Source organism: Chanodichthys erythropterus, chromosome 2, assembly GCF_024489055.1.
Source record: "Chanodichthys erythropterus isolate Z2021 chromosome 2, ASM2448905v1, whole genome shotgun sequence".
Classification (NCBI taxonomy): domain Eukaryota; kingdom Metazoa; phylum Chordata; class Actinopteri; order Cypriniformes; family Xenocyprididae; genus Chanodichthys; species Chanodichthys erythropterus.
Genome location: NC_090222.1, coordinates 4,892,335 through 4,920,207, shown reverse-complemented (window position 1 = coordinate 4,920,207; position 27,873 = coordinate 4,892,335). Strand labels below are relative to the sequence as shown.

Here is a 27,873-nt window from a genome sequence, read left to right as displayed (position 1 = left end):
CGCGCGCTCCGGGGAAGTGTCGGATTTTGAAACGGTTGGTGAACAAAACATTTAGTCGATCACACCGTCAGATTCATATCCTTTCTCCGTCTCATTGTAAGTATACTGCTTTAAAATACCCTTAAACATAGTCCAAGATGCAAACAGTGCGATTCAGTGCGTCAAGATGTTGATTGACAGTAATTTAATCAATAATGCACGATTGTCAACGGGGACTGTTGTGTTGTAAAGTGAGGTTAGCCGGATAGCTGCTAACACGACAGAGCTGTTCTTCAGCTTAAACAGCAAGCTAAACATAATAATGATGTCAAGTCATGAGTCTGATCAGAGTTTAGGTCGAGGATAAAAACGAGTTCAAAGCTTGGCCTTTGGAAGAGACCTAACATTTGGAAGTTATTAAGGATCTGTGCTCTTTGAATAACGTTAAGATCCACTGGATGAGACATGTTTAAAATGACGACAGATACCCTGAAGCATGGCGAATATTTCAAAAGATGTCAATGCAGTAACTTACAGTAATTGTGTTGTACTTTGGGTAGTTGACATAGGCAGTAAAAAATGCTTATTTTTTGTAAAACACGAAAAAATACATATATTTTTTATGTAGTGCGTAATCTGATGTTTGTCAAAATATGAGGGGTCACCAACTTTATCAATTCTTTCACTGTTTTTTAAGCATTTTTACTGAACTGCACTGTAAATGGTGTGACATAGCAAAAATGAATAAAAATAACTCTTCATAACATACAAGTAGCATGAGAGAGATTTATCTTCATTGTTAGACACTTATTTTCTATTAATTAATATGAAATTATGAAAAAAAAAATTCCCCACGACTTATTGGACTTGCTGCACATTTTCAATAAATAGGAGACAAACTTTGCTGTCATAACCCTAACCCTAACCCACCTCCCTTACTTTAATAAGAAAGTTTTTGATATAAAGACAAATCTGTTCTTTTATGTGTGTCACACCATAGCAGGGTTCCCACTCGTCCTGGAAAACCTGGAAATTGATGACAATTTTTTTTCAGTCCTCCTGAAAAACACAAGGAAAATTAGAGAAAATGTAAAATGTCCTGGAAAATCTTGTTGTTGTCCTGGAATTTTTTATTTTTTTTTTAAAGTTCTTGGATTTTTCTTTAGTTGAGAACAAAGAGGTTATTATAAATATTATATTATATAAAACAATCACCATTAGTTGCAGAAAGTGCAATGTTCAGGAATGCTGAGTTTTGACACGTGAGGGTAGTATTTGCAGTGATGATGTTTAGTCTTGTGTCGCCTCTTGCAGCAGTTACCTGATCTTATTCGTGCAGCGAATGTTGACTGGTAAGCATCTGCGTAACTCAGTAACTTGCTAACTGCAGTGTGTGTGGTGTGACAGCACAGGTGTCACATCGATGGAAATTATCTGTCACACCATAGGATGTTTCAGCCTTTTGAGTCAGTTAATGGCCCTGCTATTCGTAGTTAACCTGTCATTAGCAGTTAGCAAGATATATTTGCATAATTTTCCATGATTATGTAGTTTAACATGCATTTTTAATTAAAAAATATAATTTAGGGGTGTCACACCAGAGGACAACAAAACTTAAAGGGGTTAGTTCACCCAAAAATGAAAATAATGTCCTTTATTACTCACCCTCATGCCGTTACACACCCGCAAGACCTTCATTAATCTTCAGAACACAAATTAAGATATTTTTGTTGAAATCCAATGGCTCCGTGAGGCCTGCATAGCCAGCAATGACATTTCCTCTCACAAGCTCCATCAATGTACTAAAAGCATATTTAAATCGGTTCATGTGAGTACAGTGGTTCAATATCAATATTATAAAGGGATGAGAATATTTAAAAAACCCCTAAAATAACGACTTGTATAGTGATGGGTGATTTCAAAACATTGCATCAGCAAGCTTCGGAGCCAAATGAATCAGTGTGTCGAATCATAATTCGGATCGTGTGTCAAACTGCCAACGGCTGAAATCACGTGACTTTGGCGCTCCGAACCGCTGATTCATTATGCTCTGAAGCTTCCTGAAGCAGTGTTTTGAAATCGGCCATCACTATATAAGTCTTTATTTATTTATTTTTTTTGGCGCTCCAAAAATATTCTCGTCTCTTTATAATATTAATATTGAACCACTGTACTCACATGAACCGATTTAAATGTTTTTAGTACATTAATGGATCTTGAGAGAGGAAATGTCATTGCTTCCTATGAAGGCCTCACGGAGCTGTCGGATTTTAACAAAAATATCTTAATTTGTGTTAACGAAGGTCTTATGGGTGTGTAACGCCATGAGGGTGAGTAATAAATGACAGAATTTTCATTTTTGGGTGAACTAACCCTTTTATAGTGCTTCCAAAAAGTTAAATATTTGAACAATTCTGAGACCGAAACTCACCATGTGCACATGTCATGTGCTTCACAAGGGCTTCAGTAATATGACCTTGAATTGGGTCCTTCAAGTAATTAAAGATGTATATGGAATTGCCCGATTTAATATCAGGATATGGTGTCACACCGGAGGACATCACTTTCAGTGACAAAATGTATCAAGATCATATGCTTTTAGAAATATATTTTTGAAAAAAAGGATTGATATTTATTAAAATAGACACTTGTATAATTATGCCTGAGGTATTTATTAAAATTTTTATGCTTTTCTTTTTTTAATGAAAGTTTAAAACATTATAAAACATTTATTGAACCATGCTTGGGACAGTCACACCATAGGACAATTTTGAGATTTGGCTCAAAAATGCAAAAAATCTAATAACAAATCAGTTTTTTAACAACAGGTCCATGTAAAACAAAGAAATGTTTAACCATTTACTGCATTTTAAATCACGACAATATTAATTATATTCATTTTTGTCATATGTGACAGTGAAAATGCCATGTCATGTCAACAACCCACTTATGTTTGTTTTGTGTTGTAATATGCATATTATAAACTTTATAACTAAAATTGTAATTTGCTTTAAACTAATAGTATATTTCTTGGGATCCTGAAACCTCACCTTGTAAAAACACTAAAGAAATGCTATTTTTGTTATGAATACCATTTTTACCAAGTTTTTATAGTTTAGGAAACAGTAAAATAAGTTTTCATTTGCAGAGAGACAGATGCATGCATATACTGCTTGGTATCTTTTTCCAAAGATGTCAGTGCAGTAGAGTATTTGTTGTGTTTGTTTTGTGGGGTAATATGCATATCCACATTGATGTTTGTTTTGTGTTGTGTAGTGTGCAGAGATGGATGAAGAAGAGAGTACAGAGCGACAGATGCAGATTGCCATGTTGTGTCAACGGCTGGCCAAGATGAAGCAATTATTCAATGATGGTAATAACTCAGATTTGGGTATTGCATTTGCTAAATCATATTTTCAGGGTACCCGCACTTTAAACCTTGCTCTATCAGGGAATATCAAATTTGTGACTTCTCTGTGAATGTTACAGAAATTAATAAAGGTATCGACATTCCTGTAATTCGTTTATTAATGTTTGTAATTATGCTCTGCGCTAAAATATTGAATATTTCTGAGAGCAATTTCTAAAATGTTTATTAGCAGTCTTGATCGAGTAATCATAAGTTAAGGAAATTCATTGGTCAAAACAGGAATTCTGGGTTGTAGTCGACCAGACCATTTACAGCTTTTCCTCCATACAGATGACACGGATTACATCAATCAGGCCATCAGTTCAAACTCACCTGACACCTGCCGGACATTTCTGACCAATCTGGAGAAGAAAGGCAATCCCCAAATGGATCCCAGTCTTCTCACGAAGCTCATCGACTGCTACACACGTGTCTTTTCCAGCATGCCGTTGGGGAAGTACAGTCAGAATGAGAGCTATGCCAAGATGCTGGTCAGATTTGCCGAGTTAAAAGCGTAAGTCACTCAAGTTCCATCTCCTGTTTCTTTCTGATTTAAAATTATTTATAACATCCTTTCCACATTATGCATCATGATCGATGTTTCACTAAAGAGGTCATACTAGATAACAAAGTCTTGATTTTATTTTTGGGGTCTACTAGAATAGGTTTTCATGCTTGAATGTTCAAATACATCAATCATTTTCTACATATTTGACAATGAGTGCATTTACATACATGAGTGCATTATTAAAGGGATAGTTCACCCAAAAATGGAAATTATCCCATGATTTACTCACCCTCAAGCCATCCTAGGTGTATATGACGATCTTCTTTTAGACAAACACAATCCGAGATGTATTTAAAAAAATCCTGGCTCTTCCAAGTTTTATAATGGTAGTGAACAGGGGGCGTGTTTTGAAGCCCAAAATAAATGCTTCCATCCATCATATATATGAGTAATTCATGGGATAATTTTCATTTTTTGGTGAACTGTCCCTTTAAATAGATTGTGCTTAAAAAGCCAACGACATGTGTGGTCATTTAAACACGTTATACCATTTTCCCTTATCATGTAAGGTCATAAACGGCTTAAGAATAAACAGATCGACAGAGCTAGATTTTTGCCCATTACCCCGTTTTCGCCTGGCATGTAAACTCCTTATCCTGCGTTCTGTTGGCTTATTGAAGTGCACATGTGTGACATGTGACAGGAAAGCATCCTTATATGGCAGATTTAAGCACAGCAAGTGTTTTGTGGTAGGGGAGGAAAAATATATTGCAAACTTGACTTGACCCAAGAAATATAAGAAATGTTCTCATATCGTGCAGCCAAAGGACAAGCGGTACAGTTTTAGGAACTTCAAATATGAGAGGAGAATGAGTTTGAATTTGAACCCCCGCTCTCAAAATGTCAGCAAAATTCAAAAAAAGACAGTCTTCAGCTGGCTGGCAGGAGCCGCCACTGACAGGTCATGTAGCTACTGGCTGGACCGGGGCATCAGTAAGCAACCATTCATGATCACTCATTTGATTGCTTTAAAGGATTAGTTCACTTTCAAATGAAAATTAGCCCAAGCTTTACTCGCTCTCAAGCCATCCTAGTTGTATATGACTTTCTTCTTTCTGATGAACATAATCTGAGAAATATTAATAAATATCTTGCCGCATCTGAGCTTTATTATGGCAGTAAACGGGACTCATGAGTATGTGCTGAAGAAAAGGCTTCCATCCACATGCATCCATCATAAACGTGTTCTCCACACAGCTCCGGGGGGTTAATAAAGGCCTTCTGAAGCAAAGCGATGCATTTTTATAAAAATCCATATTTAAACAAGTTATGAAGTCAAATATCTAGCTTCTGCCAGACCACCTTCTGTATTCAGATTACACAAAAACAGAACAGGCACCGCGTTAGTTCTGTAAGTTGAATACGGAAGGTGTGGGACATACAGCATAAGCTTTTTGAAGAATGCGTAAGGCGGTCTAGCGGAAGCACTTGCAAGGCGAGCACTTGTTTATAAAGCATATACATTTAAAAAATTTTTCGAAAATGATCGACCGTTTCGCTAGACCCTTATTCCTCATCTGGTAGCTGCCCTTTGAAGCTGCACCGAAACTGTAATTTTGACCTTCAGCTGTTTGGGCTCCAAAGTCCACTATAAGGAGAATAATCCTGGAATGTTTTCCCTCAAAAACCTTCATTTATTTTCGACTGAAGAAAGAAAGACATGAAAATCTTGGATGACGTGAGGGTGAGTAAATTATCAGGACATTTTAATTTGAACTAATCCTTTAATTATGATAAAGTGATCTAAAACACAAATCACAAAAGAACATAATCATATCAGCAGATGCACAATAATAATTGTAATTCACCAGAGCTAGAAAGGAAGGAATGCAAAACACAAAATATGCCAAAAATCAATGGTTGCTGCTGACACTTGCCAAGGACTGGCAGCCACCAGCCATGTGACCTGCCAGAGTCAGTGGCGGCTCATGCCAGTCAGCTTAAGATTAAACCCCTAGTGGATTTTGAAATACTCCAGGGTTATTAATTCTTTATTTTACATCACAACTCGCATAATAAATAGAATAATATGAGTGAAATGCATAATGCATGGATGTTTACGTTTTGATGTCACCATTGGGGAATAACCTGTTTTTTTTTATTTTTTTTTTTAATACAGACATGTAAATAATGCAAGTAAACTGTAGCTGTGTCTCATTTCAGAGGCTGGGTCCTCCGGAGGTCGCATTTGTAGCCTGCATACGTCATTGAGGATGTCTTATTCAAGAAAAGTAACTAATAAAATGTACTGTTATTCCTCATGAGGTGTAAAATACTGTAATTTTTTTCTTTCTTTGCAATCTAACGGCTACTTTTCTTAAATGAGAACGCCTCGATGACGTACGCGGCTGACAAATGTGACCTCCGGAGGACGCAGCCTCTGAAATGAGACGCAGCATGTGAATCAATAAACTGATTTTTGTTATCAACGTATTGGTGTGCATGTAAATGTGCTCATTGTTGCAGCTCCTCTCTTCCCAGTCTGTCAGTAACGCTCTGTTAGTCATGTTTCTATGAAGCCCCTCCTTCTTAAAAGCACAGTGCGATCTTATTGGTTGACTGGACCAGTGTTGTGATTGGTCAAGCGCTTCGAGTTTGTTTGGGAAATGCCCCATTACCATAACCACCAGTTTCAACACAATGGAGGCGTTTCAGGGAGTTCAGAAACAGTGACGCTGATATAGAGAATAACTCCCGCTGGAGGGACTTTGTGCTTTGGGACTTTGCAGACCTTTTTCATGCGCAAATATATGGAATATTTGAAGAATTTTCACTTCATTTTCACGCTTTTTTTTTTCTATATGAAACAACATACAGTTCATATGATTTGAAATGATGTGAGGGTGAGAAGACAGATTTTTAGTTTTGGGTGAACTTCTACGAATTGTCAAATGTTTTAATACATGTTTAATGTCTCTCTTTGCCAACAGCATCCAAGATGTAAACGATGCACAGGCTAGTTTTGATATAGCAAGATCCCACTGTAAGGATTTTGCCTTTGTTCACATTGCTTATGCGCAGTTTGAGCTTTTGCAAGGTAAGGAGATATTAGTGACTTCAGTCCCTAAAAGTAAAAATATAAGACATATTTAGCTTTTGCCTCTTTCAGAAATGTTTGCTTATTGAGAACACGTTAATGAAGTTTCTTTGTTCTCCCCAGGCAACATTAAGAAATGCACTTCGATTCTTCAGAAGGCTTTTGAAATGAACGCTAAACCCAGGCACGTTCTGGAGGCTGCTGTGCAGAATCTAAATGTAGGGAAACGCCAGCTCCTTTCACACGAGGATAAAGAGAACATATCAGGTTTGTATAGGCCTGATGCTTTTGAGTCCATTTTGGAGCATGCTTGTAGTTATTTAAAAAAAACAAAAAAAGTTCATTATTAAAAATTTACCTAAGATAGAAAGACAATCAGGTTGGAATAAGGGTGCATAAATGAGAGAATTGTCATTTTTGGTAAAACTATTCATTTATTTAAAGGAAACTCCACTTTTTTGAAAATAGGCTCATTTTCCATCTCCCCTAGAATTAAACAGTTGAGTTTCACCGTTTTCAAATCTATTCAGCCAATCTCTGGGGCTGGCGGTACCACTTTTAGCATAGCTTAGCATAGTTCATTGAATCTGATTAGACCATTAAAAAAAGACCAAAGAGTTTTGATATTTTTCCTATTTAATACTAGACTCTTCTGTAGTTACATCGTGTACGAAGACCGACAGAAAATGAAAAGTTGTGATTTTCTAGGCCGATGTGGCAGGCGCAATGATATTGCGCAGCGTCTCTCACAAATGTCTCCATGGTTGCAATGCACGCTCCCTGTGCAAACAGGGGGTCAAAGCCGCTGTGTAATATCATTGTGCCTGCTTCAATCCGATTCAATGAACTATGCTAAAAGCAGTACCGCCAGACCCGGAGATCAGCTGAACGGATTCGAAAACGGTAAAACTCAACTGTTTAACTCTAGGGGAGTTGGAAAATGAGCCTATTTTCAATAAAAGTGGAGTGTTCCTTTTAAAGCAAAAAAAAAAAAAAGAAGAAAAAAAGTGAAGATTTGCTGTAAGCATTTGTTTCTGTTATACTCATCTATGTAATTTATGCTTTTGCTTTCTATGCATCATGCTCATCTTTTTAAATGACTTGTGAATGATCTCTTTTAAATGATCTCTAGTCTCTGCACATGACAATGCTCAAGATTTTGTGAAAAGCAGCTCCAGAAAATCAGATGGAACATGTGACCTGCAGGCCAGCAGCACTTTTCCCCACAGGTATGATACATTTAGCTAATTTATGGGATGTTCATGGCCATATCAAATTAAGCAACACAGTGAATATCACAATGATTTTCATAAATATTAATATGCATATTGAATATTATTTAAAAAGGCTAAAAAATGCACATCATTCAAAAAATGGTTCAAAATATGGTCACTATATATATATATATAATATATAATATATAATATATATATATACATACAGGGAGTGCAGAATTATTAGGCAAGTTGATTTTCTGATCATATTTTTTTTCCAAGCACATTTTACCAATTCCAATCCACATCAATCTTAATAACTACTATTAATATTGTTTTTAATCATTTATAAGTGATATATAATTGTTCATGAAGGCTGGAAATGAAAAATGCCCTATATTCAGGTGTGCAGAATTATTAGGCAGGTTTTCTTTTACAGATAAAATGAGCCAAAAAAGAGATTTAACTCAGAATGAAAAGTCAAAAATTATTAAATACTCATGAGAAGGACGCAATACTAATGTAATACTAGAAATTGCAAAGTTAAAGCATGACCATTGGACAGTGAAATGCTCATTGGGTCAGCAGGGTCATACAAAGACAGCTGGAGAAGAAAAGACACGTTAACTGCAAAATAATTAAGAATTAAGGTGAAGAATTAAGTGTGAAACCATCAGGAACCCTTTAGTCTCCAGTGCCACCATTTCCCAGTACTGAAACCTACCTGGAGTCTTCAGAAGTGTGAGGTGTCAGGATCTCAGAGACTTAGGTTAGGTGAAGAATCCTAAAAAGCGACCCGCTCTTAATAAGAATCACAAGCTGAAGTGTTATAAAATACATGAAGACTGGGTTTTTATAGGCCTTATAGACAGACAGATTGAGAGTGACTCCTGAAGGACCAGCACCACATCCTCTTGTACCACTGTTTGAAGGATTTATCTTCCAGAATCTGGCAGTAAGGTGTGGGAGTTCACTTTTAGTCCATCTCTTATCCTGAAATGTCCATCTTGCAGAGATGGACTAAATGATCTTCCAAAACTTACTGCCAGATTCTGGAAGATAAATTCTTCAAACAGTGGTACAAGAGGATGTGGTGCTGGTCCTTCAGGAGTCACTCTCAAGCTGTCTGTCTATAAGGCCTATAAAAACCCAGTCTTCATGTATTTTATAACACTTCAGCTTGTGATTCTTATTAAGAGCGGGTCGCTTTTTAGGATTCTTCACCTAACCTAAGTCTCTGAGATCCTGACACCTCACACTTCTGAAGACTCCAGGTAGGTTTCAGTACTGGGAAATGGTGGCGCTGGAGACTAAAGGGTTCCTGATGGTTTCACACTTAATTCTTCACCTTAATTCTTAATTATTTTGCAGTTAACGTGTCTTTTCTTCTCCAGCTGTTTTTGTATGACCCCGCTGACCCAATGAGCATTTCACTGTCCAATGGTCATGCTTTAACTTTGCAATTTCTAGTATTACATTAGTATTGCGTCCTTCTCATGAGTATTTAATAATTTTTGACTTTTCAGTCTGAGTTAAATCTCTTTTTTGGCTCATTTTATCTGTAAAAGAAAACCTGCCTAATTATTCTGCACACCTGAATATAGGGCATTTTTCATTTCCAGCCTTCATGAACAATTATATATCACTTATAAATGATTAAAAACAATATTAATAGTAGTTATTAAGATTGATGTGGATTGGAATTGGTAAAATGTGCTTGGAAAAAAAATATGATCAGAAAATCAACTTGCCTAATAATTCTGCACTCCCTGTGTATGTATATATGTATATGTATATATATTCACTTCTTTTACTGTATTGTATTTAGTCTTAGTGCACAAAATTTACAACAGTTTTTTAAATCATCCATGTAACAGCCTGTGGTGGTAAAGCAATAGGTATTTAAACATTAGGCTTGCTGCGATAGTTGGTATTACAGTGTTCAGCCGTACACCAATTACATTACGTGGCACACGTTCAAGAGCGATTTCAATACCTTGATGTCCGCAAATTAAAGGCCTATGTACGCATGCAATTGCGTCTTATTGGCAATATTGGTGTGCAATTTTCCTCACAGTGACATCCCTATTTCGCATGACAGAATTATTTATTTACCATAAGGAAACTGATGATGTTAAACATTCTGAATTCCAGGAGTGATCAGAAGTTCAGTCCACAAGATGAGAACATGCCTGTATGGAGAGCAGGGTCACAGCACAGAAGAATGGCCATGGTAAGGTGTGAGAAGAGGTCAGCAAACAACACTTGAAAGTGGAAGTGCATGTACTTACATATGTTCCTTCTTACAGGCAGAAAGAGTGCCCATGGTGCCTCTCTCTATCCCTGAAAACGAGATTAGTGACTCTGACGGTGTTCAGAAACCGGAAGCTCCTGTTACCTACAGCAGTAGTTTCTCCAGGTGAGAAATGATTGTGAATCTGTGCAGGAGTGGGTGAAATGACCAAAATCAAATTTAATTTGATTATTACTATAATCTAGTAAATTATAAAGTTCTTCTGGGATTACATTTTTTTGTATTCATACAGATTTCTGTATTGGAAGCATTGCTGTTTTTGAAGTAATTAAACTAACAGCTTCACGATTAGTAGAAAGGCACTACTCAAATGCAATTCACAGATGTACAATTTCTCCCACTCAATCACTTTCTCACTAATTCATTCAAATAAATAAATTAAAAATAAATGCAATCTTACAACAATGCTTTATCTCTGTGTCTGATTTAAAGTCAGCAGAATGCTAGATCTAATGACCCGTAGCCAAAATAACTAACGAAAATGAATAGTCTTACCCATCAAATTAGCTTCAAAGGCCGGGACACACCAAGCCAATTTCGGGCTGTTGCCAAGCATCTATCCCGGTAGTTTTTGTGGCGTGTTCCACACGCTGGCTCTTGTTGAGCTCAGTTTGCCCAGTTTAGCATGTTGAATTGGCATTGGGCCATCGTTGAGAGTGGGAACTCTGGCTCTTCAGTTAGAAATTGAGTCAGTGCACGAGAATTTAAGTGGAAGTGATGAAAGGGAACAAATCAAGATGGCACAGACAGAAGGCTGGTCTAATGTTGTTATCCTACCCAAAATGCTAACATTTCATAACAACATGAGGTGCTTAAAATAAAGAAAGTTAATACTGGCAAATGACCACTACAGCTACTCCCTATACCCAGAGTATGCTTTTTGGGTAGGGCACCAACTACCAAGAAAACCACCAACCAAAAATGTGAAAGTGAGCGTGCATTCAAGGACTATTTCATCCGAGGGGGAATCATGTCTATATCTCCCCCTTGTACCTTCTATAAGAGAGCAATAGTTGAGGTTGTCTGTAATAATCGCAGTCGAATCAAATAACTGCGATCAGACCGTTTAATAATCACGACAGGCCTATGTACCGTCATATGACCCTGTTTCACATTTCCTTGTTCTTTATCGAGCCTTAATTTTTGGTTGTCTACAGGCAAACAAGTGGTTCAAGTATCCGCTCAACATTCCAGATGTGTTCCTCAAAGAAGGGCACTCCAGATGGAGACTCCTACAGTTTATTAAACCTGAAGGTATAAGAGTCATTACTATAGCACTTGTTTTATTTCAAGTCCATATACAGTACTGAATAGTGTCCTCCTTTTTATGCAGCCACCCATGATTAGTCCAGATCATCTGAGGGAAGAGATGGAAGAGGGTGACACCATCACAGCACTTCTACAAAGAGCAGAAAGAAAAGAAACTGCTAGAACGGAAGGTAATTTTTAACTAAGATTTGTACTGTGGTATGAAGTCTTGAATTTTAGTCTGTTCCCCAGACAAAGCTATCGTATGACTTTGGGTTTGCTCAAGGAACTTTTTGTTGTAGTGCACTTCAGAGGTCTTCTTTCTTCCATAGAAACCACCGACATCAACCAGCTCATCAGCACAAACTCTCCTGAAAGTTGTCAGATCTTCCTTAAAAACCTAGAGAGGAGAGGAGACCCTTGTTTAGACTCAGCGTTTCTCTCCAAACTCCTGGACTTCTACTCAAAAGTGTTTGCCAGGTTCCCTTTGGCAAAACATTGCAAAACTGAATGCTATGCTCGAATGCTGGTGCGGTTTGCCGAGTTGAAAGGGTAAGGCAATTGTAAATTACACTGAGTATCAAGTCAGCAGCTGATATCTTGAATAATTTATTCTTTGCCACCTCTACAGAATTGAAGATCCAGAAGACGCTCAAGATCATTTCAGTATTGCCAGATCACACTGCAAAGCTTTTGCTTTTGTGCATATAGCACATGCTCAGTTTGAGCTCTCACAAGGTAATACATGAGATTTTGTTGGTTTAGTAAGAACATGGGCATTTAAAGCGTTAGTTCACCCAAAATTTGTAAATTCTGTCAGCAAGCTATCGTGTCTCTTCAGAAAATTTGGACTAAACCACTCAATTCATATGGATTCATTTTTCTTTTTATGAACTATTTGATGTTCCTAAGTGTCAGTTTCATAGCTGTCAATGGAGGGAAAGAAATCTCAGATTTCATCAAAATGATCTTCATATGTGTTCTGAAGATGAACGAAAATCTTGTGTGTTTGGAATGACACGAGGGTGAGTAATTAATGACAGAATTTTTTTTTGGTGAACTAACCCTCTAATGATGGGTATTTAAAAAAAAAAGCTGACCTCAGGAAGTGTAAAGTAGGATCTTTTGATGCACATGTGAATGCAGCATGAGTCAACATGGAAGAAAACTGTGCTTGTCAAGTCATTCCATTAGGTCTTTAAAAGTAAAGGTGCATGTATGTCCAAAATCTGTATAATGATGATGTGTTCTTAACGTCTCTCAGGAAATTCTAGGAAGAGTAATTTGATTCTTCAGAAAGCATTGAGCTCGAACGCACGGCCTGTTGAACTGTTGCAGACTGCGATCAGAAATCTAAACTCTGGCAAAACTCATCTGCTTCCTGCTGAGCATGAAGAGAGCACTGCAGGTTAGTCACAGTTTTCACACATTTTTTTTGCATATTATTATTTTGCTGTGTATTTAAAAGCGTGTTGACACTGAGAGAGATTAAATCATTGGAGATCTGCCTGTAACTGGCCTACAGTCCCCAGCAGTCAAGTTTTTTAGTTTGTTTGAGGTAGACTTCAATGTCGTTCACACCAGACTCATTTTTGTATATTGTCATTAGTGGTCCAAGCACCAAAGGTTTGCAAAGAAATCTGTTATCTCCAAAACTCTTAAAAGATCGTTTCAATTTGTAAATATGTTTTCAATGACATTGAAATACATATTTGTCGAGTAGCAAGGTATTACTGCTGTCCAAAAAAAAAAGAAAATAATTTTCATCATAAATATGCCTATGAAGGTATAAGAACTAATTCATTTACATTACTTCCAAATCTGGAAATCACTAGACTGGGTAAACCCAGCCTGATCTGCCGGCGATTTGATTTCGCCGTACATTCATTTCTACTGCTTCTGTTACACTTCTGCGGGAACCAATCACAGACTGGCTTATACACCTTGCTCACTATTGGCGGGTATAATACGATGATGATAGAGAAGCGACGGCAAGCACGACTGTCAATTCCTTTTAACCTCTCGACGATGCTGAGTGACTTCTTTAGTTTAGCAAACAAATCGCTCGAGTGGGTGTATATAACACTCACTTTCATGTTTTTTTGCACAACCTGCAAAAATCGCTCTATGCCATTGCTGCTTCTGCAAATCGCTGATCAATGCTACAAACCAATACAAACTAAACCTGTCTGGAGTTTTCGCGTCGCTCTGCAAAGTATGTCACCCGGATCGTTGATCTGATTGGTTGAAGGACTATCCAATTGCATGAATAATGCTCGTTGATCACACCTCTTGTGCAGTAGAAAATACATACAGACTCCCCAAACCAATGTTCAGTTTTAAATTGAGCTCGGTCTGGTGATAGCCAGACAAGGAAATCGCACCATTAAAATTAGCATTCAATTCAAGTTAATTCAATTCAAATTTATTTGTATAGCGCTTTTCACGATACATATCATTTCAAAGCAGCTTTACAGAAAATGGATGTCAACATTACAATTTAAAGAATGTAGTTAGCAAATAATATAGGTATTTGCAATCACTTTAGGTAATTACAATCACTGTTAGCAGTTTAACTGAACATAGAAGCAATGAGCTCCTGGAAAATGAATTACATTAACAATAAATTAGGATATAGAGATTGTGCAATGTAAATGTTGATCTAGATGATTGCGTCTCCTGAAGTCCTCGCAGGAGCTGGCACCGTCTCTTCACAGGTGATGGTCATCTGAGGTCTTCTTAAGAGGCTGGATACAAACTGAAGCTGATGTACTCTCTAGTCACCTCAGGGCGGGTGTCCCGAGGTAAAGCAGAAAAGCAAAAGGAGAACAATTAGCGTAGCTGCTGTTCTTAACTTTAAGCAAAGATAGTCATGTGCAGTTGATCTGGTATGAGATGCGTTATGTGAATGCTTGGCTAAAGAGATGCGTCTTTAATCTAGATTTAAACTGGGTGAGCGAGTCTGAGCCCCGAACATTATCAGGAAGGCTATTCCAGATTTTAGGAGCCAAATGTGAAAACGCTCTCCCTCCTTTAGTGGACTTAGATATCCTAGGTACAACCATAAGTCCAGAGTTTTGTGATCTTAAAGAGCGTGAAGGATTGTAGGGCGATAGAAGATCGGTTAAGTACACAGGAGCTAAACCATTTAGAGCCTTATAGGTCATTAGCAATACTTTATAATCGATACGGAACTTAATGGGTAACCAGTGTAGAGATGATAAGATTCCTCATTAGTCAAGTCACCTTTATTTATATAGTGCTTTTTACAATGTAGATTGTGTCAAAGCAGCTTTACATTGATATCTAGTACATTATTTTGGCTGCACAGCAGCTCTTCAAGGATAGTGTCAATGCAGGCAAATGTCAAGTCAAATGTCAAGTGTCCCCAACTAAGCAAGCCAAAGGCGACAGTGGCAAGGAACCCAAGCTCCAAAAGGTGACATCAGAGGTCAAACAAGTGGCAAATAAGTGTTAAAATGGAGAAAAAGACCTTGGGAGAAACCAGGCTTAGTCGGGGGGACAGTTCTCCTCTGGCAAACAGTGCTTTGTTACGACTCAGGTTGCTATCATAAGTCCGAGAGGATCGCAACATTCAAAGTATTTATTTCAGTTCCATCCAGTTGAGGATCGTATTCATCACACCAGTATGGACGGTTGTTGAGAAGCTGCGCCACTGGTTGTCGTGTCGATGAGGCCTTCACAGTGGATGATCTAGTTGACTCGATCTCTGCAGTGTGAATTTTGATTCTTCAGGAAAAAAAGAAAGAGAAATGTATTAACTGTATTTCCTTTTTCTAATCATATTTTAAGCAATTCAAACCATCATGGTGAACGGTGCGCATCTAAAGTGTCTCCGCTTAAGGAAATAATCCATTATTTATCGACTTTAATATATTGGCCACGTTTTCTTATAGGGTCGATAACATTAAAAATGAACATATATCGGCTGATACCGATATGGTGTCCGATATATCGTGCATCCCTAGTTTGCGACAATATTTATTTATTATGATTTACTTTTTACAAAATTATGTATTCTGACATTGTCTTGCACCTATTTTTTTATTTTTATTTAAACACTTATTTGTCTTCACTTTTTTTTTTTTTTTTTTTTTTTTTTTTTTTTTTTTAATGTGTATAATTATTTTAAACATTACATTTTTATTACATATGCTCCACATCAAGATTTACAGCCCAGGTTATTACATATAAATCTGGAGATGAGCTTATTTAACATTGTCTATATTTAGTTATAAAGCAAATAGCAAGATGTCTATTTTTAGATGCTTTTTTCAAAGTGATTTATAGGACACTTACTACACCCTCATCAGTGGGAGTACCTGGACTGGAATCACCTGGGGTTACAGACACACTTAACCAACAGATGAAAACCAATGACAGACACTTCTGACACTTTGTCGGATCAATGTGTTCCGTTGGCATTGGTCGGCGCATTTTTTTTTGCCTATTTAACATATTCAATCAGTGTTTATTGGGTCGAGGAATGTCTGAGAAGTCACATTGTATAATTTGGTGATTGTCCACATTACTCTGCGTCTGTCGGTTCAGTGTGAATTGGCCTTAACCCTACACCTACAAGACAACGCTAAGGATTTTTATTTTAATTTTTTTACAATAAAACCAATGATTTCCAGTTGAGGATGTGCTAGGGTTAAAGAGAAAAATGCCGGTTAAACAAAAAATGATACTAAAATGGTTTGGTTTTGCAGAAAATGTAGCACTAAGTAACAGAAAGGATGAAGAAAATCCAACGAAGGTTCCTGAGGAGCAGCAAAAGCCCCAAAAGAAGGAGACTTCATCAGAATGGAAGATTCCTGCTGTCATTAACAAACATGCATCTCCAGAGGTCTGACTACAGCTCACGCTTTTGTTTAATTTCTGACTTCAGAGCGATTACTGAGCGGACTCAGATGGGATCGGTTCATGATCAATCTGTTTTGTTGGTTCTGTTCAGGATCGTAAACCTCCCGCAGACCCCATTTCCACTTTATCCTCACTTCATGCTTTGAGAACACCTGCGCCTCCTAGACTACACCCCTCTTTCAGCTGTCAGACTCCTAACTACAAAGACCCAAATGCAAACAGGTAATAACACAACAGAACACATGGATTAAACGTGGCCTTGATTTCTTAACATTAACCATGTTTCTGTTCCTTCAATAGTTTCGTCACTCCTGTGGTTAAGCAGCGGCCAGTGGTTGTGTCTGTTCCATCGACGGCACAGAAAATGGGTCACGCTCAGTTGCCCTGCACTCCTCAGAGCCAGGTGTCCTATATCCAGCAGCCATCACAGGTAAAGAGGCTCACGTATCTCCAAAACATGAAACATGCAGAGAAATGTATGACAGAGATAGATGCTTATCAACTAAAAAGGGAAAAAAATAATTTTTGGGGGGGGATAAAGAATGCAAAGCAGGATGAGTATTTTTATTTCTGTTTTTTGTTTAAAGTAAACGTGATATGCCATGAGCAAACATTTCTTGGTGAACTTCCTTTGTGAGACCTCCATCATCTATATTTGCTAATATTTTATGAAGTATTTGTGATTTATATATTGCTTGCATTGAATCATAAAGTGGCATTCAATGTTGAAGCATGTGCCTACGTAATTGGATGTTATGGCAGCTACCAACAGGGATGCTAATGCATCCTAACCTTTATCTTCTTGATTTTATTTTTGAATGAAATAGATTATCCAAATAAATATGTATGGTGAGATCTATGGAAAGTCATTTTAATATATTGCAGGTTACGATATAGATATCTACAGTTCAGTTTTCATTATTTAATATAATTCTTGATATCAGAAATACATTTTGACTAGTAACAATGGTAATTTGTCATATCAAATGAGAGTTTTTTTTTTTTTTTGTAAGTGAATACTGATAACACTTCACTTAAAGCCTTTATGTATAATACATTATAAAGGTATTCGTAATACATGTGATAATGCATTATATATTATCATAAATTTGTTTGGATATGAATTTGATTCTTTTCAACAGTTATATTTCCCTGGTTACATTGAAAATTCTTGATTATCAGAAATGGAAATTTTACTCATAAAAATGGATAAAACGGCTTTCTTGCTACTAGAAGTAACATGACAAATACCAGAAAAACTGACAATGAGTTATTGATTTAAAAAATGAGCAGCTTTATTAATTTAATTGTACATAGATATATGTGAAACTGGAATATCAGCTACCATTAGCAAAAAATTATTGATATCTGCAATTGCCTTTGAATGACAGATTATTGTGGTATTTGCAGATATCAAGAATTAAGCTTTTTTACTAGGTGAAAATCAGTTTTTTGATATCAAGAATTCATATTGTCATGAATGATTTTTGTCATTTTTGATATCCACATTTTTACTCGTGGTAATGTAATTACTTGTATTAAAAAAAGCAATGTTTACTAGCAAAAAATGCATTCCTGATAATCAAGAATTCTATTGTAACTTATTAAAATTGAATTACTGATATCAAAAGTTCATATCTTGGGAGTCAATCAAATCAAGACCAGACTTTATCCATCAAGAATTGATTGGATCATGAAAATGGAGTGCTACATACCAGAATGGAGTCAGATTGATAAATGGGAAGTGTGGGTTTTATGTTGCTTTCAGCTTCATTTCTGCCTCACTTCCTGTGTGATCTGTAATTAATTTTGTACCAATCTTTAACCCTTCAGACCCCCTCCTCTGCTTTCTCAAATGAATCCATCACAATAAAGGGCAAACAGTTCTTCATTTTCAAGATGATTGGTCGAGGCGGATCCAGTAAGGTACGAAAGAAATGATGTGTTGAGTGTATAATTTTCAATTTCATATGATCCATTATGGGTAACAGAAATAATGTATTATTATTATTATTATTATTATTTTTTTTTTTTAAGGTTTATCAGGTTTTTGACCATAAGAAACATGTGTACGCTGTGAAATATGTGAATCTAGAGGAGGCTGATGCCCAGGCAGTGGAAAGCTATAAGAATGAGATTGAGCACTTGAATCATCTTCAACAGTACAGTGACCAGATCATTAAACTCTATGACTAGTAAGTGTGTCTGTGATTTACCAGCATCACGACTCTATTGTGCTTGGAAAATATTGTAAGTGACTTCAATTCTAGTGTGATGAGCTGTGTTCCTGCTTGCTTGCAGTGAGATCACCAACAACTACATCTATATGCTCATGGAGTGCGGCCACCTGGATCTCAACACCTGGCTACGCAACCGCAAGTCCGTCAACCCGCTGGATAGGAAGTGTTACTGGAGGAATATGCTGGAGGCCGTGCACACCATCCACAAACATGGTGACCGTCACCTCTCGCCCTCTCTAAACCAGTGGTCTCAAACTCAATTCCTGAAGGGCCACAGCTCTGCACAGTTTTGCTCCAACCCTAATCAAACACACCTGATCCAGCTAATCAAGGTCTTCAGGATTACTAGAAACATCCAAGCAGGTTGTGAGTTGGAGCTAAACTGTGCAGAGCAGTGGCCCTCCAGGAATTGAGTTTGAGACCACTACTCTAAACCATCACGATTACTATTTCTCATACTTTTTAACAAAGCATTCAGGGCCGTTAACATAAGGCTGGGCGATACTTTGAATGTTACCAATAATAATGCCATATCTTTTTGACAATATAACATTAATGAATTATAAATTATTTTAGTTTTAGTTATAAAAGAAACAAAAAAAGTCCCTCTGTTGTGAAAATCACATTTTTAATGTTGTTTATCTGTCTATGTGGTTTTTGTAATATGCTTTAAGGCAAACCATGTGCAGATTCATAAGTCGACACCATTGCAGAGTATTTTCTCTTTAAAACTACAGTGAACCAAAGATGGTCTCAAAAACACTGTTTAAATTTGCCGGTGTTTCTGACATCACAAACTACCTTGTAACCAATCACGTGAACGTAGGGGTGGGTTTTAGCATATCATTAACTGACCGCTATGAAGCAGGGGAGTCTCGAGAAGCTAGGTTAGCCTGCTAAAATTTTTCTGTTGATATGAAAAATCGGGTAGATTTAGCAATATAGCGGTTGTATGATGTATATTATGATGTTATGATGAACTATATGCCTTTCTCCACTGACGTTCTGAGTTGTTCAAAGCGTGTAACATTAGCAACACGTTACCCTATTCGCTATTTGATAATGTGGTCAAGCAAAAGGCTAATTATAATATTTACTGTTATGTGTCTGATACCATTGTGCAGCGTTTACTTCAGTAAGTTGACTGAGTGGATCTCTGAGCTGGTTTGAGTGAGTGGAGGTGGGGCTAATTAGCATATTCATAGATCTGCATATAATAAACAAGGCAAGGGGTGTAGTTACATTCAAGCTATTTCAAGGCATGAATTCATTTTTCACAGGAAAAAACATTTAAATATGTAATTTTGGTGATCAGAGGTGAGTTTTAAGAGATAAAATGCTTGACTACAGGGGGACTTGAATACATCACGGTAAACTAAATGAAAATGAAAATCGTTGCCTTGGCAACTAGCTGAAATAAAAAATAAGTTTAATTAGTATTTTAAGTTTTATTTTAATTCAGTTAATGTTAACTTTTTTTAAAATAACAAAAAATGCTTTCATGGGGTGGGCCCTAGCATTATAGAATTGAGTTTTTCATAGAAAACACCACTCATATTTTTTGAAGCAAATGTAAAAATGTAGTTTAATTATTGCACTTTTTAATGGATTCATTTCTTTGCATTTTACATTTGAAGGTATCATCCACAGCGATTTAAAGCCAGCTAATTTTGTGATTGTGGATGCTTCACTGAAACTGATAGACTTTGGTATTGCCAACCGTATTCAGCCTGACGTGACCAGCATCATGAAGGACTCGCAGGTTTGTTTGGAACAGAACTATGATCTAGAGAGAAGTGTTGTTGAGATTTACTTAAGTTTTATGATGTCCATCAGGTGGGGACTCTAAACTACATGCCACCAGAGGCCATTAAAGACACGTCCTCCAATGGAAAGCCAGGGTCAAAGGTGAGAAGAGTTCATATTTTAGTGCCTCAAAATTAGGGTTGGGTATTGAGAACCAGTTCCAAATTTCAAAGAACCTGGTATTCGATACGATGCACGCATTTCGAATCTGTTTATCAATTCCTGACTCTTTTTTCAGTCATTCTCGCACGGCAGCGAGCATTTTACCACGCACATACGCAGTTCATTACAATCGACACTGACTTTTGCTTCAACACGGCATTCATCTGAAGGAATGCACCATGTTTGGGGCCGTTCACATGTTGCGTCTAAAAACGCGTGGAAAGCGCGGCCGAGCCACTTTCTCTCCTCCTTTCCAAAGCTCTTTCGTTCCTGTCATTGCTATGCAACCATGAACTGCGCTCTGCAAGATGACGAAGTATCAGCAAAGGATTAATTGATTTCTAGCCCTTACATTAGCTTTACTAGATATATTTATGGAGATGAGAAATAAAAACCGGCTGAGCTTTTGATGTTGTTACGGAAAGGCCAGAGCTGATCGGTTGGTTCTCGTCACATGACCTGTGGTGTGCTTGAGGCATTCTGAAAAGCATATGTGCGCCTGGAAACATTTGAAATAACGAACTGTGAACTCTTATCCAGCCTCGAGTCCTAAAGCACCAGATAGTTTAGCAATAGCAGTGTCTCACACTCAGGTACAAAAACATTTAAAGCCTTCTGGTTATAGCCTAAATGTGGCAAGAATAAAAGGTAAAAACATTATTCTTGAAAAGAATTTGCTCTCTTTTTTCTCTCCATAAAAAAATATTGGAATTGGAATTGAGAATCGATAAGAACCGGATTCAATAAGCAGAACCGGAATCATTAAAACGATACCCAACCCTACACAAAATCATCATCGGCTCAGATGATAATGTATTTCACCCAAGAACAGTGTATATTGGTAGATTACACTGTCTGATCCCATCATTCTTTCCTCTGCTGTCTACAGATCAGTGCTAAAGGGGATGTGTGGTCTCTGGGGTGTATCCTGTATTGCATGACTTATGGAAAGACTCCATTCCAGAACATCACCAATCAGATAAGCAAAATCCATGCCATCATAGACCCGTCCCATGAGATCGACTTCCCCGATATTCCGGAAAAGGACCTCCTTGATGTGCTTAAGGTGTGCTGAACAGTTTGGCTGTGCTGAACAGTCATTGAGTATGTTTACATGCACCATTATAATGAGATGATTTAAGAGATATTGTGATTAAACTTTATCTCATGTTAACACAGTTGATCAAATTAATGTGATTAAGCTCATAATCGTAGTACCCATAATCATAGTAAAATAACCACAATTCTTAGCAAATAATCAGAATAATGAAAATTGCATGTAAACAGGAGTGAAGAGGGTTGCTCGTCATTTAAATGTACTTACTCTGATTATTGGAAATAATCACATTATTGATGCACATGTAAATGGTGCACAATTTCCTAGTACAGTGCTCACTATCTGTGTATTCATTTCAGAGATGTTTAGTTCGCAATCCTAGAGAAAGGATTTCCATAGCAGAACTCCTCGATCATCCATATCTGCAACTGCAGTCTGCACCTGAGCCAGGTACGTGCTATATATGCAGAAACAACAGTCTCCTAAAGATCAACAAATGTTTACTGAAAGCAAATGCAAATCTAAAGGTGTTAAAAATAATTTTTTGCTGGTTGATACAACATGGATTGTGTGACGTCAGTGTTATTGTAGAATTAGCCAGTTTGCAGGCATATTTGCTGCATGATTTATTTATTCCACGATCAAAAATGGCTGAATGTATAACAATGATAAAGTAGTATTTTAAAGGATATTCATGCCTTGATGGAATTACCTTAATTACGAGATTCTGACTTCTGATTCTGAAGTGTTCACGTCCCTGTAGAACTTGTAATTAAAACTTGTAAACTCTAAATTTAAATCTTGAAAGCTCTGACTCTGTAACTTACTGCCATTTTAAATGCGCATTATCTTCAGCGGTTATGTAGTTATCTAGTAATAGTTTTTTTCAAGTGGTCTTATTATGCACAATTATAAGTTCATAGTTTTGATTATGGGGTCTATTAGAATACATTTACATTAAAAGTTCAAAAACAAGTGCAAGAAGTCACAAAACACACCGTCTGAAAGGTGCCTCCGAACATGCGTTCCGAACCGTGGGGCCTGTTTCATACGGATCACGGATCAACCCCTAAAAAATACCATTAATTTCTTTCTATGTAAAATTTTTGTTTTGTTTTAAAGGTGGGATCAGTAGATTTTGAAAAACGCTTTTAGACATTGTCGATATTTGAAATCAACCCAAACACAAACACCCTTCTCCACCTCCAAAACGCACACTCCTAACCACTCTGCTCAGAGTCGGTCTTGAAACCCTGGCCTGATCACTGCCGGCATGTAGTAGTTTAACTAGTGTGCAGTAGTTTAACTGCAAAACTCTCACTAAAAAAAAAAAAAAAAAAAATGCCTCACGAAAAATAAAGCGTAGTTGATGAACAAACGATAAGGAAGTACAAAAAATGAATGTACAGTACTCGAGTAAATACAAACAAGTTTTTGTTGTTAGTTGAAAACCCCAATCAAAACCCAGTGTTACTCACATGATAAGGAATCAAAGCAGCCTCCACATCTGTTTTCAGGCCTTCCCTCTTAGCTCTCTCCAGCGCTGGAAAGCTTTTCTATTATAACTGGGTCCTAAAGTGCTTGCCCAGGCATAAACATTCATTCCAGTGATATTCTTTTGAACTTTTGTATTGTGTCCCATTTCTCGTTCTATTCCGTTCAGTTTTTTTTCCCCTCAAATCTCTCTTGCTCGTTCTCTCTCCTTGACCATCATATGCCCCTAATGCTGATTGGTTAGACGATTGTTGTTGGTGTCGGCCTAACTTCCAAACAGTATTGTTGAAATTCTACTGAGTCCACCTTTAAATATTACGTGGTGCACCTTTTTATATGTGCTAATTATCAATCTTAACCTTATAGGAATGTAAATAATTTTGCTGCATGCATGAAGCAAATACTGTCTGTTTTAATGTGATCATATTGTCATTTTACTGTTGTTTACAGCAGAACCGTGTGCCGGTGATTTAAAGAGAATCCTCAATGAACTGGCGGCTCTTCAGTCTCCCAACAGTATCGCAAGAGCTGCTAGTGTAAGTCATCCTCATGTAGCTGCTGAAACGTCAGGTGTTATGTGTGGTATTGTGTTTTTATTACCTGTTAGACCCCACGAAATGTAAACTGGAGCATGTGTGTTGGTCATTAATAACGGTCATCATTTACTCACCCTCATGTCGTTCCAAACTAGTAAGACATTTGTTCAACACAAAGATATTTTTGATGAAATCTGAGAGCTTTCTGTCCCTCCATTGACAGCTACACAACTACCACTTTGACGTTTCAAAAAGTTCATAAAGTGATCTTAAATCGAATCCATATGAATTGAGCGGTTTAGTCCAAATTTACTGAAGAGACTCGATCACTTTATATGATGAAGGGATTGAATTTAGGCTTTTATTCACATATAAACATTGATCAACTTGCATATCAGTTATGGTAAATGAAAGCTCGAGCATGTTTGCTTGACGTTCGAGAACCAATGAGGTTCATTCTTGTTACGCAGCACGTTTGAGCTTTCACAAGAGGTTTGTTCTCGCGCGTCAAGCAGGTTCGATTGATCTTCTGTTTATCTTTGCTGATGAATGTTTATATGTGAATAAAATCCTAAATTCAATCTGTGCATCATATAAAGCGACTCAATTCATATGGATTAGTTTTACAATCTCTTTATGAACTTTTTAAAGCGTCAGTGGTAGTTGCGTAGCTGTCAATGGAGGGACAGATTTCGCTCTGATTTCTATAAAAAGATCTTCATTTGTTTTCTGAAGATGAATGAGTCTTATGGGTTTACAATGACATGAGAGTGAGTAATTAATGACATAACTTTCATATTTGGGTGAACTCTCCTTCTAAAGAGCAATAAAGGGTTAATGTCCCTCTTCCTAAACTGGGGTCTTCAAACTTGGTCCTGCAGAGTTTAGCTCCAGATTGCCTTAACACACCTGCCTGGAAGTTTCTAGTATGCCTAATTAGACCTTGATTATCTGGTTCAGGTGTGTTTAATTGGGGTTGGAGCTGAACTCTGCAGGACAGTGGCCCTCCAGGACCCAATTAGGAGACCCCCACCCTAAACAATAAGTAGAGTCTTCTAGATTGTGGCTGTGACTATTTAAAAAAGGTTTCACCATGACATACTGTTGCAACTGGAAATCCATCAACACAAAGTGTGTGCATTAAAGGAACACTCCACTTTTTTTGAAAATAGGCTCATTTTCCAACTCCCCTAGAGTTAAACAGTTGAGTTTTACCGTTTTCGAATCCATTCAGCCGATCTCCGGTTCTGGCGGTACCACTTTTAGCATAGCTTAGCATAGTTCATTGAATCTGATTAGACCGTTAGCATCGCGCTTAAAAATGACCAAAGAGTTTAGATATTTTTCATATTTAAAACTTGACTCTTCTGTAGTTAAATCGTGTACGAAGACTGACAGAAAATGAAAAGTTGCGATTTTCTAGGCTGATATGGCTAGGAACTATACTCTCATTCAGGCGTAATAATCAAGGAACTTTGCTGCCGTATCATGGCTGCAGCAGTGCGATGCTAGCGGTCTAATCAGATTCAATGAACTATGCTAAGCTATGCTAAAAGTCTTACCGCCAGAACCGGAGATCGGCTGAATGGATTCGAAAACGGTAAAACTCAACTGTTTAACTCTAGGGGAGTTGGAAAATTAGCCTATTTTCAAAAAAAGTGGAGTGTTCCTTTAAAGAAACCCCAAAAATGTGATTTTAAACCCCAAGGCAATCTAAGATGTATATGACTTTATTTCCTCAGCCAAAGAGAAATTAAGGTTTTTGAGGGAAATATTCTCCTTTTCTCCATCTAATGCAAGTAAATAAGGCTTATTTTAGTCCATTTTTGACGGTCCAAAAAAAATCCATATTTAGGCAGCTTCAAACTAAGGGCTCCACACGATCCCAGCCGACGAATAAAGGTCTTCTCTAGTGAGAAAATAATATTCTTCATAACTACAAATGCTCACCTTTGTCCCGCTCTCATTGCGTGAACTCGTGGTCTCTTGAATGCGCTTAGCAGAGCTGGACCAAGGGATTTTGGACCATCAAAAAATGAACATTCACATGTATTAAATGGAGAAAAATCCTGGAGTGTTTTCCTCCAAAACCTTAATTTCTCTTTGGCTGAGGAAAGAAAGTCATATACATCTTGGATGACCTTTGGGTGAGTAAGTAATCAGGAAATTATTTTTGGTGAACTTTAAGCAAAAAATAATCAATATTTACATTTAAACTGTCTTTCTTTCCTTATCGCTACAGAACCTGGCCAAGATGTGCAACAGTGGGAGGAAGTTAGATGTTTCTGAATGTGTGAAAACATCCAGTCAGACCCTGTGGAAATGACGAGGATGCTGTGTGGATTGGAGATAATGAAGCCTCCAGGACTCAAAACCACTGTTTCTAAGCACTCAGGAGCCACTGAGACAAATGTCTTTCTCTCACCTTCAACACGCTGGCAGTCAAACCAGCTTTGAGCTTCTGCCGCCACTAGGTGCCACCTTGCTTACAACTCTGTTTTAGATGCATTAAAGAAATGCAAGTTTGTTGTCCATTTCTACTCAACTGTTTCTGATTTTATTTGACCACATAATGTAATCTAAGAAAGTGCACATGACAAAATAAAACACACCTTGTCAGGTATATTCCAAATGTAGTGTTTATTTGTAAACAAGTTGGGAGTAATTCTAGTTCTACTGCAATATGACACATTAAAGGATTGGTTCACTTTTAAATAAACTTTTCCTGATAATTTTTCTCACCCCCATGTCATCCAAGATGTTCATGTCTTTCTTTCTTCAGTCGAAAAGAAATTAAGGTTTTTGATTAAAACATTCCAGGATCATTCTCCATATAGTGGACTTCAATGGACCCCAAATGTTGAAGGTCAAAATTAGTTTCACTGCAGCTTCAAAGGGCTTTAAACGATACCAGACGAGGAATAAGAGTCTTATCTAGAGAAACGATATGTCATTTTTTTTTTTTTTATGTAAATGTATATGCTTTACATAAAAAAATGATCACCTTACATGTGCGTCCGCCAAAACCGCACTTTTGTATTCTTCAAACAGCTTACGCTGTATGTCCTACACCTTCCCTATTCTACTTGCAGAAAAAACAGAACTGGCGCTGCGTTCGTTCCATAAGTAGAATAGGGAGGGTGTAGGACATACAGCATAAGCCAATCCTTTAACATGTTTTCACTGCCGTCTCATTCTTCAGTGAATTTAATATTCTATGAAGCTATTTCAGTATGACACTATTTCATCAGAATGCACGATTACTTTTCAGTGTCCATTAATGATTAAAGCAGGCTTCTGTTTCATCTTCTCTATGGATTTCCATTAAAATGGAAATTGATTTTGTTTAAAAGAGAGTCTTGAATTCCTCCAGGAGAAGGGGTTCACTGTTCTTCTAAATGGTTATTTCCTGTGTGATGTCATTAAGGAGTTTACTTTTGTCAAAGAAATATTACAAAAAAATGAGTTGGAAAGGGATATTGTAGACACCAAATCCATAATGACAGAAAAAATGTTCCTCCAAAAATATTTAGTTTGAAACAAACATTTTAGAAGTTTGTGATATTAAGAAAACTAATATGCTTTCACGTTTAATGTTGAACCCAAAGTATTAAAGATTCAATATGTAATAGTTGTGTCCACTAGAGGTCGCTAGAGGCCTATTCAAAACTAAGGCGTAGCTTGTTGACGCCAAGTTTAAAAGCGGAATCTTGGGACATGTGGTCTTCACCTCAACAGACGGTGGAAAAGAATAGGGATTGGAGTCGGGATGAAATCATGCTCATGGATGCGATCATTAACATTACTGTAGTATGAAGCAGAGCAGGAGCGAGTGTTGTGGAGCTGAACGAGGAGCTGGAGCGATTGCGCAACACACGCCGCGAGCAGCGGGACTTTTATTATGACACGGTCGTCGGCACCG

The 27,873-nt window shown here is 37.3% G+C and overlaps 1 protein-coding gene across 2 annotated transcripts; it reads left to right on the top strand.

Annotated features, from left to right (window-relative positions):
- Nucleotides 1-18: 18 nt before the first annotated feature.
- ttk (ttk protein kinase) lies at nt 19-26,634 on the top strand. Of its 2 annotated transcripts, none has more exons than XM_067391967.1 (25): nt 19-96; nt 3,256-3,352; nt 3,680-3,902; nt 6,887-6,993; nt 7,117-7,260; nt 8,126-8,222; nt 10,362-10,440; nt 10,517-10,626; nt 11,679-11,775; nt 11,855-11,960; nt 12,102-12,321; nt 12,401-12,507; nt 13,034-13,177; nt 16,503-16,639; nt 16,748-16,878; nt 16,957-17,086; nt 18,490-18,582; nt 18,694-18,851; nt 18,958-19,109; nt 20,534-20,658; nt 20,733-20,804; nt 21,754-21,930; nt 22,281-22,371; nt 23,869-23,951; nt 26,194-26,634. In XM_067391967.1, the coding sequence occupies exons 2-25, from the start codon at nt 3,265-3,267 to the stop codon at nt 26,275-26,277; spliced, it is 2,955 nt and encodes a 984-aa protein (XP_067248068.1). In that variant the 5' UTR covers nt 19-96; nt 3,256-3,264; the 3' UTR covers nt 26,278-26,634. The 2 variants fall into 2 exon arrangements, with proteins under 2 accessions (XP_067248068.1, XP_067248057.1); XM_067391956.1 differs by having other exon boundaries at nt 23,866-23,951.
- The last annotated feature ends 1,239 nt before the right edge of the window (nt 26,635-27,873 follow it).

Bases quoted from the DNA above. Each gene is read 5' to 3' on its own strand.
- ttk (XM_067391956.1), top strand. From the start codon at position 3,265: ATGGATGAAGAAGAGAGTACAGAGCGACAGATGCAGATTGCCATGTTG. The intron at 12,322-12,400 runs GTAAGGCAATTG...CCACCTCTACAG, and splicing joins CGGTTTGCCGAGTTGAAAGG to AATTGAAGATCCAGAAGACG. The intron at 23,952-26,193 runs GTAAGTCATCCT...TTATCGCTACAG, and splicing joins GTATCGCAAGAGCTGCTAGT to AACCTGGCCAAGATGTGCAA.